This window comes from Mesitornis unicolor, unplaced genomic scaffold (assembly GCF_000695765.1).
Source record: "Mesitornis unicolor isolate BGI_N332 unplaced genomic scaffold, ASM69576v1 scaffold47530, whole genome shotgun sequence".
Taxonomy (NCBI): Eukaryota; Metazoa; Chordata; class Aves; order Mesitornithiformes; family Mesitornithidae; genus Mesitornis; species Mesitornis unicolor.
The window spans coordinates 41-12,514 of record NW_010158531.1 but is presented as its reverse complement, the minus strand read 5'-3'; the positions used below and the strand labels follow the sequence as shown (position 1 = coordinate 12,514).

The window sequence follows — 12,474 nt, the reverse complement described above, 5'->3', positions numbered from 1 at the left end:
CTCTCCATTATAAACTTGCAGGGTTATAACCAGAGCCCCTAAGTTAGCCCCAGGATTGTCTGCTCTGAAACAAAGCACCTAAATTTTACACTTCCATTAGTCTGCAAGTACCAGGCCCAGCTAACAACAAAAGAGAAAGCACAGACTTTCTTTACCAGCATCAGACACTGAAAGCAGATGCTGTAACTGTGTCCATCAGACACGTGTTAGCCTGACAGCAACGGAGCACAGAGACAGCAGATGATTTTATAGCCCTTGCAATACTCTACCAGCCTTCAGCTACCTCAGCAGTGAGTAGGATGCCATAGACAGAATGGGGCACAGGTGTGTGTGAGATCATGGGGTTTAGTAGGCCTCTGCAGCTTAGCTTACCCTGATCAAAGATGATTTTGCACTTCTATGGTAAGTAAATAGTATTGTCTTTTGTACATACTGCATTAACACCATGAAAAAGCATTTTTCTTTTCAGAGAAAGTTGCAATCAAGATTTTGGACAAGACAAAACTAGACCGGAAGACTCAACGTTTGCTGTCTCGTGAGATATCGAGCATGGAAAAGCTGCACCACCCAAATATCATCAGACTCTATGAGGTGGTGGAGACACTCTCTAAACTGCACCTGGTGATGGAGTATGCAGGAGGTGGGGAGCTCTTCACTAAAATCAGTACAGAAGGGAAGCTGCTAGAAACAGAGTGTAAAATAATCTTCTCCCAGATTGTGTCTGCTGTGAAGCACATGGTAAGTTGCTCTTCTTCCACAAGTGTGTTGCCCCTCACTACTTTAGCAGATTCTGTGGATCCGTATTTTGGTTTTCAACTAGTAGGTTTACTGTTACCAAGATTTCAGACCCCCATTTTTGTAAAGCAAAACAGCTAGAGCTGTCTTAAAGGTATGTGAGAGAGCTTTCACATCCACTTGAGTTACTGCCTCCGATAGCTTTTGAGAGAACACTGGACTGGGAACACCTGGTGGGTGGAACCATCCCTTTAGCCACAGCATTCCCCTGCCTGCTTTATGCTGCTGTAGGCACCAGCTAACAGACCTTCATTTTTTTTCTCCACCTGCTATTTCAAAACATAGGCTTGGTCATTCTTCTGCTAGATTAAAGTGTTCCAGAGAAGAAGCTTGTTAGGTGCTGCAGACATCCAGCGTGCTTATGAAGGAATGTGGGAGACTGGCACTTAGTACTGTTAACTCGTGGTCTTCCCTTTGGCGCAAATCTGTGAAGTTAACTCCCAGCAAGCGCCTTCCCCTTGCCCAGCCTTCAGTATTGCAGCTGAATTTAGGATGACGCTATTTGTGTAGAGCCCAAAGCACCTCACAAAGGCAGAAAAGATGTAATTAACTACTTCGGTCCCATGTCCTCTGAAACTTGCAAAGTAGCTACAGCTACTTCAAAAAACAGCATAGAGACTGTTCTGCAAGTTTGAGAAGTCAACCAGTATTTGTTAAAGTTGGCTCAGGGTGCCCTCCAGTGGCTCATGTTCTCCTGCTACATAATAGCCTCAGGCAACGTCAAAAGCAATAGTGTTCCCAGGTCAGACATCTAGAAACTGCATTACAAACTGCTCATGGCATATATAAACAGTATGCTTATTTTATATATTTTGAAAAAATTCTCGTATGTCCTGTAAGTGGAAGATGAGCTTGAACACTTTTTCCACAGGACAGGTACTCTGCAGCTACTGGAACCTACTGTACATTTCAAGATTGCATCTATTTCTAAGCATTATACCCAGCTACCAAGCTGGGCAAACCTCCCCACTTCTTCACACAGACTTCTGCCAAACATCTTACTTCTGCTAAGCCATCAAATCCAGGCTACTTGAATCACATCTCACCCCTGCCAGTCCATGCAAGAAGATCTCTCTCTGTTATTGATGAGTTTAAAAATCTTAGGATGCCGAAGGGTTTCCTTACTGCCTCCGGATACACATACACCTTGTTACTTCAAAGGGCAGAGTAGCAAGTGCTCAAACTCATCCATTCCTCCTTGTTATTTTAAAAATTAAGCTAAACCCTGACCTAATACAGACAGGTACATCAACACTAAGCAGAGCAAACTGAGTTTGCCTCCTTGGGTACTACTGCCATTTCAAGGGAAAAAAAGTACAAGTTACAGCATACGTGTTTATTTTAGATTTCTAAAACTAGAGGACACTACCAAACCTGGTGTCTGGCAACAACATGAAATACTACAAGGCACAAGTCTGTGCCTTTTCTCCTGCCACCACCAGTTCCTCAAAGGGCATGAGATCACCCAACAGAATTGTAGAAACTTTCTTACTTTACCTGTGATTATGTTCATTTGGTGAACTAAATGTTTTCACATCATAACTCCACAAGCTTACAATATATTAAAAAATGTAATTAGTTAAAAATATTTTTTTACTTACATCATTACAGAAACATAGTTAATTGCAAAAGCAAGTGTTCTGAACTCTGAAAAAAACAGATTTTTCAAATGAAGGTATCTAGTCTTGCAGGATTAGCCATGATGCCATCATAAATCCACTTCATGAAAACAGTTGGTACTAGTTAACAAGTTGAGATTGCTATCTTAAAAAAAAACCAGCATTGTTCTTCACATCTTCTCCACCTATTTTTGTATCAGCAGAGAATTAAGTTAACTTTGTTTAAATACTTTTCAATTTCATTGTAATGCTTATTTCTGACTTTGTCCAAGACAACTCCCTTTCTTCTGTAAGATAATTAAATGGTAACAGCTGGTCACTTAAGAACTTTCCTGTGATCAAGATAATACCAAATTTTCCTCTTGTTCTACAGCATGAGAATAATATAATTCACCGGGACTTGAAAGCAGAAAATGTCTTCTACACCAGTAACACTTGTGTTAAGGTGGGAGACTTTGGATTCAGCACAATAAGTAAAAGAGATGAAACTTTAAATACTTTCTGTGGCTCTCCTCCTTATGCTGCCCCTGAACTCTTCCGAGATGAAAACTATGTTGGCATTTACGTAGATATATGGGCTCTGGGCATTCTGTTATACTTCATGACAACGGGGATCATGCCATTTCGGGCAGACACAGTGGCCAAACTGAAAAAGTGCATTCTTGAAGGGACATACAGTTTGCCTCCCTGCCTCTCAGAAACTTGCCAGAAACTGATAAAAGGAGTTCTTCAGCCAGTACCAACCGAACGATACTCTGTCAAACTTATTATGAACAGTGAATGGATGCAAGGAATACAGTACCCCAAACCTTTACAGCCATTTAAACTGGATCCAAAGTACTTATCAGACATTAGCACACTCAAAGAGGAAGAAATTGAAGTGAAAAATATTCTAGAAGATCTGGGAATCACAGACCACCACATTCAAAATAACCGGGGAAGAGATGCGCGCAGCTCAATAACAGGAGTCTACAGGATTGTTTTGCACAAAGTACAGAAGAAAAGGGCACTTGAGTGTGTTCCCATCATTTCCCATCCAGACTCCAAAGAACAAGACTTGAGGAGAGGAATCAGTGCTCACAGTGGGGTGAAGCATGCATCCAAGCTGTGTTCTATTTTATAAATTGCACTGCAGGCTTTGTACTCAGCACATTTAACAAGGGTTTTATTAACTTTTCACAAGTTCTCTTGTTACATTTTTTTGTAATTTTTGAATAAACCAAAAATGCCTCATCTCCTCTGCGTTTTTTAAGTCACACTGAAGCACTCAAATACAGAGCTCTCATGCACTTGTTTGTCCCTTGCTCCAGAGACACAGTATAGCCAGTGCAAGAACTCCAGTACATGAAGCATATAAGGGGTCATTAGTGGAGGTGACCTTTAGTAAAGCTTGAGTAATACTGCATGGAACACACTGGGGAGATTCTCAGTACACACATACAAAAGCTAACTTCTTGAAAAGTTGTGCCTCAGCTTGACATGTTACCACTGCAAACCAGGACTGTTTTAAGCAGAATTTAAGCAGAAATTTAAGCAGAAAGCAGACCATAATCTAAAAAACTGCAAATTCTTCTCTAAAACTTCAGCAAATTAAAGAAGATAAAATGTGTATTAGCAGGGGGGTGGGTGGTTTAAAATTCATTTAAGAAACAGCAGTGCTGTTGTTGACTACTGATCCTGGTTTGTCAGAATTCAGAACAGCAATTTAGGATATGCTGCTTTAACCCTGCACATGTGGTTGCAATTCCTAGTGCAGAGCAGGTTGGGCTACCATCTACTGACTGACTGACACCTTCTGTTACTTATATCATTCTGACAGGTAGAACTGCTTGGATGCCAGTTGCACCCCAATTAAAGAGATTTTGGCATACTCCAAAACATTCTTGCATAAGCACTAGGCATAAGCTAAATGCAACCAGTAACAAAATCCACTTATGTACTGAGCATCATAGGCTTGTGCCAACTCCTACCATACTACTTTGGCAATAAAGGCTGGCACAAAGCTGATTTTGATACTCTTGACCACTGAAAGTTAAAAGTTGGACAGTCTGACAATTCCAATCAGCTCAAATACAAGTGGTGAAGTGCAGTAGCTATCCTTCTCTGAACAGGCACAGCTGACATGCCTAAGCTAAGAGGTAGAGCCTACATGTTTTAAGTTAAGGCAAGTATAAGGTTTAGAGAGGTACAGCTGGTGCTTTCAAATTCAAGGGCAGGGATGCCTTATCTATTATGGGGACTGATGAGATGATCAGTTCACTTTAAAAGAAGGTGGCTGGGAGTTAGTTCATCCACTATAAACATTTTTCATATGAAAGCATTTATCTTGGAACACAGCTGTGACATAATGGTTTTGCACCAGCCTAAGCAACCCTTCTTTCTACTTTTGTAATTGAATGACTTAAGAAAAAAAGACCCTGAAGGTCCACATAGCTTGTGAACTCACAACTTTGTGTTTTCACAGGGCCAGCTTCCTCTTTTTTTCCTGTTAAAGAAAAAAAAAAGCATCCTGAAAACCCAACAAGTCAGCACTACTCCAGCAGGTTTCAAATATCTCAAACTTTATTTTAGTAAAGGGTCAGTCTCACAACCGTGAGGTCCCTGTGGTTAATTCTGTGCCAGTAGCTCACTTCTTAGCTTGTCCACTGCCAGCAATGGACTTTGATCCATGGCAATTTGTTTTTCTGGTGCCAGGATAAATTTCACCAGGGCAACCTAAACCAAAATACTTGCAAACACTATCTTCATGCATCATCAACAAACAGATCAGTATTCATCAATTTATAATAAACAACTATTTTACCAAGGCTTGACTGTACAAATACAGCAAGTTATCAAATCCTAGTGAGTGACAGATAATACAAACACTTCATTACACACAAAAATATGTAATTTAACAGACAAATCATTTTTGCTGCTTTATATCAGATAATGTAGCTTTGTAGAATTAGCAAAGAAATAAACTCAACAAAACTTCATTCTGTACATTAGCTCAATTTAAATATATATTACAAGCTTACAAGGCTCATGTCGTAGTTCATTTCCAATCTGGGCTTTAAAAAAATCTACCAGAAGACTCCCCATTAGCATTGTATATCTACCACTTGCAAAATGGACAGCTTTTAGCTTGCATGTTGGGAAAAAAACCAAAACACCCAAACAAAAATAACCAAACAAAAAAACCCCCACCACAAAAGTAGTAAGAGACCCCCACTCCTACAATATTACCAAGAGTGAGAAGGACCTTCGAAGTACAAAGCCAAATTCAAAGTTAGAAATAGGTTTTTATAAATGTAATATATAAAGAACAGCAGGAGGCCACAGCTCCAAAGTGATCTTCGTCCCATCCTTTGGTTGCCAATTTAAACAGCTCCATAGTATCTAGAAGTTTTATTTTAAAATTCTGCTGCCTTAAATACTTCTACTAAACAAACCTGAAATGTGCCAAATCAATGAAGCCAAGAAACACACCTTTTTTGTCTTTAGAAGAAAAAAAAACCAACCAACCAACAACTACCTCCTTTCTTTTTCCTCTTTTCTCCCATACCTGCTGTGATTTATAATACAGGTATATGACAATGTGGGTGTTAGGAGGAAGTACATAGTAACTAACACAGTGGGTCACAGAATTTCTTAGGAGAAAACCCTCTGTGAGCCTAGCTGTTCTTGATCCCGTCATTTTGACAGGGGAGAGAGATTCTATTCCTGCAATGAGTGTTACTTGGCTCTATACGCTTCCCAAAGCAATGGGGTGATGGGAGGCAGACTGGGAGAAGAAAGGAAAGGTGATAAAGAGAAGAAGTGCAGTATTCAGAAGACTGACTGCTTACTGTCAAGGCACTGAGAACCCTAACATTTAAAAGCTTGGAGTATTTTGCCACACACTTGAATACAAGTAGTAGTTAACAGTGTAGGTTTCAAGTAATTTTACACAGAAAGAGCAAGCAGAAGATTTTTTTCCCTATGTACAAAGACCTTGTAATAGACTATAGTTACTACACAGCAATTAAAAAAATTCAGACGTGTTAAGGTATACACATATCCCCAGGCAAGTTTCTCCATTTCCAGTATTTTCATGATTATAGTGTTCTGAAAATACTATAAATATCAGATACTATGACAAATCTTTTCAAGGAGCTTAAACAGTTTTTCCATGCCCCAATGAAACTTCAGCACTACTGCAATCCTTTCTCTCTCACCCTACCCTCACACCTTGTTTCATTCCCCACCTCACAGAGGTATCTTAATGCTCCCCATTGGAAATGGCAACAGTAACGCCTTCAGATTCTGTTGTTGCAGGGATTCTTGGCACTTTCTTAGCAGGGCTTGGGATGTGCTAAGAAGAAGGGAAAAAAACCATTAAATACAGTTTTCTAGTCCACAGACATTCATACTTCATGGCTAGTCCAACTCTCAAACAACATTCATGCTACACTGGACGGTTTGGTCTTCAGTCAAATCGGTCATGCTTCATGCAAACTGATTACGTGAAAAGAGCCAGTTCTTGTTCTTAATTCATTCTTGTTATAATAAAATGTACTTTAAGAATCCCATGTTCACTTTTTTACTTCTGGCTTGTATGTTACATATGTTAACAAAGTATTTAACATAACTTGTTAAACCACTTCCTCTTACATGCGCATTAGCAATGTACATGTGCATGCTAAGACAGACACAAACTGTTCCACCATTTGTATCAAACTTTAAAAGAGTGCTGAGTGTTCACCTCATGAACAACGCCTGGGTGGACAACTTCAACTCCTGCCTCCAGAGGTCCATCACCCATGAGTGGGCGCCGTGCGTAAGTTCTCCTGTGTTTTTCATCCACGCGCACGAGGTACCATGTTCCCTCGAAGAGATCTTCTACTGAACACTGTGGAATATAGTTAGCTGGAAAAGAGACAGTAACACATTGTTAGTCAGCTCCTGGTGAGAGTGTTACAACACACAGGCCTTTGCAGTCTGGGTGTAGTAAGACAGAAAAACGAAGTTTGCATTTCATTTCAGCCACACTGAGCCAATAAACATGAGCTACTCAGAAGCAGAAAGGGTTGGACATTTCCATCATTCTACATCCTGATAATTTAAAGTAATGTGAATTATGTGACAAGTGTTTTGCTGTCAGACTAGGCATGATTTATATTTATGAAGTTCTTACCCAAGTGATGCGTTTCCTGCCTGATCTTCATGTTTTCAGCAAAGACATCAGGTGCAATGCATTTTCTTGAGTCAAGTCTTGTTTTGAGATCAGAAAGGCTGGCAGTTATTTTGTCCAGTGCAGAACCTACAATATAAAACCACCATGTAAGGTAGCGTCAGTGCTGAGAACTGCACACTAGCATGTTGGCATTTCAAGCCCATTCAAAACATTTTGCATTGCAGAAGCTAAACTTGTAGTCATTTAAAAATATTGCCAATCAAGCAAAATATTAACAGTTTGAATGTTATTTATTTGCTCAAGGAGACACTTATAGATTCCCCGGAGCTAGACCATCCTCAGTTCAACATTATTGTCATTAGACACTACTCTGGTTTACTTCTGCTGGTGGGTAGGATAACAAACCATTACGAGGTGAGCTGTGCACTCAATTAACGTCTCTTCCTTTCACTCACCAGGAGTGGCATCCTGCGTAACTCTGATGGAATACAGCGTAGCAGCAAAACCAGAGCCATATGAGAACACACTGATTCTCTGTCCTGCCAGCTGCTCTGGGGAATACCTGCAAATCAAGCAACAGTTGTTCAAAGTGAGAATTAAGCCAAGGTGGCAATTTCAAATAACTGGAAAGTGCAGCTAGCTTAGAAAAAGCAGACAGCAAACTATACTGGCTACAATATATATTTAGCATGCTATGTGCATAAATAACTTCTAACAACACAATTTCAAACACTGTTGTCACGTGAGGAGTTCTAAAGCTGTCTAAGCAAAAGAGAGCAAAGAAACATCCAAAATATGATTATCTAGAAGGCAGACAATTTTCATTCTTAAGTGACCTAAAGCCTAAAATGAACAACCACATCTTGGAATGCAAAGTCACAGTAACAAAAAAAGAATCCAAGAGGAATGGCTTAATTTAAACTTAACATGATTTTGCAAAAATCTGTCATTGAAAAATAAAAAACCCAAACTCAACCAAAAAAAAAGAACCCAACCACTTTAAGTAAACACTAACTTCATATAGCTTTGCTTATTATAGTGAAACAGAAAAGGCATTCTGATTATTTTTCCACTATGGATTTTTTTTCCTGGAGGGGAGTCAGGGGAGAGAATTGAGGCTGGGAAAAGACAGACCACCTTACAAATAATACCCCACTGTGGAAGGCAGTAAGCTGCTGTTTCAGTTCAGCTTCTGACATAAACTTTGAATCCATTTGTTACTTGGACTGGCTGTATATACAAAGTATTTTCTGACTTTAGTCTTGCTACTTCAAGCAATCCAGTAGGAAAAGGCTTCCTACTGCTAGATGGTGCTTTTATACAAGGCTTTCTGAAACAAGAACATTTTATGTGCTACATATAAAAAGCAGTTACTTTCTTCTGTGCTTACTGGGCTAGAAGAGAGGCAAGGCAACCATAGACCGAAGGAGTATACATATTTCCATTCTGATTGGATACGAGCAACGAAGCTTTGGTTTTCTGATTGAAGAGCTCTGCACTAGCTTTCATAAAAGCTTTTTCCACATCTCTGTCAAAATATGTATCTTCCAGTTTTACATCCCTATTGGGGAAAAAAAAAAGGTTCCAAAACAGTTACTAAAATAGCAGAAAGTAAGAACACCTTGGATGTTTAACAAATTAAGCCTTTGTGAGTAAGGAAGACAGCAGCCATTCTCACCTGAAAGCTTCCAGACCACTGAAAACACTGTTTGCTGTTTCTGGGTTCTGTTCACTGAGAAAGTCATTCAGCAATAGTCTAGCCACAGATTTCTGCACCAGTTTACAGTAGGGAGAATGAAAGATCATGAATCCAAAGTCATTCAAGGTGAAACGTCTGTCTGTCCCCTCTGGAAATGACAAAAATGTTGAGTTACAACTTATGTTTAGTACTGACTTCAACAATGAAAATAAAATAGGGGCATGGCAGGATCCCAGTCATCATATCGTGTCAGCATGTAAGAAGACAGCTATAAGACTATTGCTGGCAAGTTCACTTAGAACACTGCTGCTATTTTTATTTCAAAATTAGGTTTCTTACTGATCTTGTGCACCAACTAACAATGCTCGCTCTGCTTCTGTAAGAAAAAAGCTGATAGCTAAATAGAATCTCAGTTCTCTACCCAGCATCCTGAATTAAGAAATATTCTATTTCATTTAACTATCTAATCTTCAAACCTATGCTTCTTAATATGGGAGAAGCAATTACTAAATATATGGGGTTAAAAAAACTCATTATCTTTATGTAACATTTTAATAATAACTTCAATATCTTACAAGCCTGAGTGGAGGGAAGAATAACATGCTTTTAAAGCAAGGTATTATATGTAACACCAACAAAAGCCTGTAGAGACTACTCGTTATGGACGATCAGGTACTTAACCATACCAGAACAGAAATCACACATTTCCTATGGGAGAGAGCAAACATTTCAATCGCCTCAGAACACACAAACATGAAGAAAGGGATCTATACACTAGTCTTTAGTTTGGATGCTAGAACTTAAAGATAAATTGTCTGTGTAGCTACACATTCCAGCATTGGCTCGATCATACAATATCATCAGGTAAGGCTACGTACCCTTTTGCCACTGGGCGTGGATTTTGTTGCGATAGACAGTATAGCAGCGATCTAATGCACTGAGGTAGCACTGTATAGATAGTTTGCCATCAACTACAGGATATTCAGAGACCATATCTGGTTTATAGAAGTCATATGCGTGCTGCATGTGGGTTCCACGCAACCCTGATGGACAGAAATTGACAAAAGTTAAAAATTACTTTTTTCATCTGCTTTGAGTCAATTTGAATATATCACTTAACACATGTGGAGAAGCACGCAATATTTGACCCCAGTCAAGCAGGTTTTCATGGCACTTCAGACCCTTTAAAATAATGTTTCACACACTTCTCAATTGCCTCCTAAGTACAGGAGGACTGAGCATGACAGACACAAGCAATACATTTTCGTCATTTTGCCCTGGAAGTAGAGTGCTGTGTAATTCGGCTCTAGTCCATTCTTTGTTATTTTTACTGGAGTATCCCCAAGCAAAAAATAGAACCATCTCTAGCTGTTCCTTGCTGCCTCCCATGGCGAGACTTCACCAAGTTAGCCCAGAACATGAGGCAGCAAAGTACAATTTCTGACATCAGTGGGAATTTATCCAGCCCTCTAGCAACCCACAAAAAACATGGGACAGGCTTCAGAATGGATCCAGTTATCCAGCTGAACAGTATCTGTTTTCTCACAGGACTAACCTCTCTCAAAAATTAATGGAGCATTTGGACCAACCAGCATAGCAACGGCACCAGCTCCACCTGTTGGCCTGGCATTTCCAGTGGCATACACAGCTATGTCTCCAGCGACAACGAGTGCATAGCGTCCTGCAAAAAACCACACAGCAACAATGAAAAATAGCCAAGAATCTAGCATATTTTGCCATCCATCAGCAATTTTTAGACTTTGCTTGTAGAGAAGACCCCAAGACTGAGGAGCTCTTCAATCCTGACTTTTCTCCCACATTTCAATTTCCTGGCATCTATCAAAATTTACAGGAAAAGACCAGTGATTATTAGCCAAGTTGTTACTTTTTGCACTGTAACTGAACTAGTGGGAAATGCCCAGAACATTTAAGAAAAACACTTCAGAAGAGAAAAATTGTTTATTCTCTGTGTTTTACATGGTTAGACACGAAAACTGTAATTATAAGGCAGACTACTCAAAACCAGAGGATGATGTAATTTTTCAAGAAAATACCCTGAACTTACCATCCCAAGAACTGGACTCAATCCAATTAATAGCATTAAAAAGAGCAGCAGTGCCTCCATAGCATGCATTGGTGGTGTCAATTCCTTCTACATCAGTATTACCAGATTCTTCAAAAAGCTGCATCAGGACAGTCTTTACAGATTTCGATTTATCAATTATCGTCTCCGTTCCAACTTCTAATCTCCCAATACAGTCGTAGGAAAGGTTGTTCCTCTCCATGAGCTTCTGAACCACAGTCAAGCAGAGAGAATTGATATCCTCCCGGTCAGAGCAGAACCCCATCTTTGACTGGCCCAGCCCAATGGTGTACTTCCCAGCATCCACACCATCATACTTCTCCAGCTCTGTCTGGTCAACGTACTGAGAGGGAAAATATATTTCCAGTGCAACAATTCCCACATCTTTGGGCCAACAGGATTCAACGTTCACTGGAAGAGATCCAGGCATCGTGGTAGATCTTTACAAAAAAAGAAAACCACAAAAATAGCTGATTTATTCACATCCACTTCAACCGAGTGACCTACAATGCTCCATTTTGTTTGTACTTGCAATGAAGACAGTAGAAATTTTACTGGTGTAGGTATTTTTTTGTATTCTTGGTAGGCGGTTTTGTTCATTTGTTTTAAGCATACTCTGGTTTAGCATTCCTGAACACTGGAACTGCTAACACCAGGCCTGGAGGAATATTTCACAGGCTGAGATGAACACACAGGGATTCTCCCTGACAGACCACTTTCTCTTAGTTTAACCTTGTAACGTTGCTGTCCCTACACTCCAGGACATACCACATCCTGTTACTTTAACCCTATCCCTATTACCCAGGCAGGCCCCATCTTCGTGTACCTTTGCTTACATTTTTATAGAGCACCTCTCCTTCTTGTACCCAGCTACAAGTACTATCATGCTGACCTTACCCAACCTCTTCCATAAAACTGTGATGAGCTGTGTAAGTGAATAAAGCCTTTCTCTGCAGGAAATATGACTCCACAGGATGCACATTAAGACAAGCATTAGGAAAATTTAAAAAGTGTTTCTGTTACAGCCACAGTCTTACATAATGCCTAAGGTTAGAGAGTGTGTGGCTCACCATTCATTTTGATTGCTTCTGACAAAGTTTCAACCATACTTATGACATAC

At 39.8% G+C, this 12,474-nt stretch overlaps 2 protein-coding genes across 2 annotated transcripts; one reads left to right on the top strand and one right to left on the bottom strand.

Moving 5' to 3' along the window:
* Nucleotides 1-460: 460 nt before the first annotated feature.
* On the top strand, nucleotides 461-3,537 carry LOC104533583 (serine/threonine-protein kinase NIM1-like). Its single transcript, XM_010183799.1, has 2 exons — nucleotides 461-738; nucleotides 2,788-3,537. The coding sequence occupies exons 1-2, from the start codon at nucleotides 550-552 to the stop codon at nucleotides 3,535-3,537; spliced, it is 939 nt and encodes a 312-aa protein (XP_010182101.1). The 5' UTR covers nucleotides 461-549.
* Nucleotides 3,538-6,299: 2,762 nt separating this feature from the next.
* Nucleotides 6,300-11,796, bottom strand: HMGCS1 (3-hydroxy-3-methylglutaryl-CoA synthase 1 (soluble)). The gene is made up of 9 exons (XM_010183788.1): nucleotides 11,337-11,796; nucleotides 10,827-10,952; nucleotides 10,150-10,314; nucleotides 9,251-9,419; nucleotides 8,963-9,133; nucleotides 8,028-8,134; nucleotides 7,573-7,698; nucleotides 7,141-7,304; nucleotides 6,300-6,750 (listed from the first exon to the last, which is right to left on the bottom strand). The coding sequence occupies exons 1-9, from the start codon at nucleotides 11,782-11,784 to the stop codon at nucleotides 6,658-6,660; spliced, it is 1,569 nt and encodes a 522-aa protein (XP_010182090.1). The 5' UTR covers nucleotides 11,785-11,796; the 3' UTR covers nucleotides 6,300-6,657.
* Nucleotides 11,797-12,474: the final 678 nt, after the last annotated feature.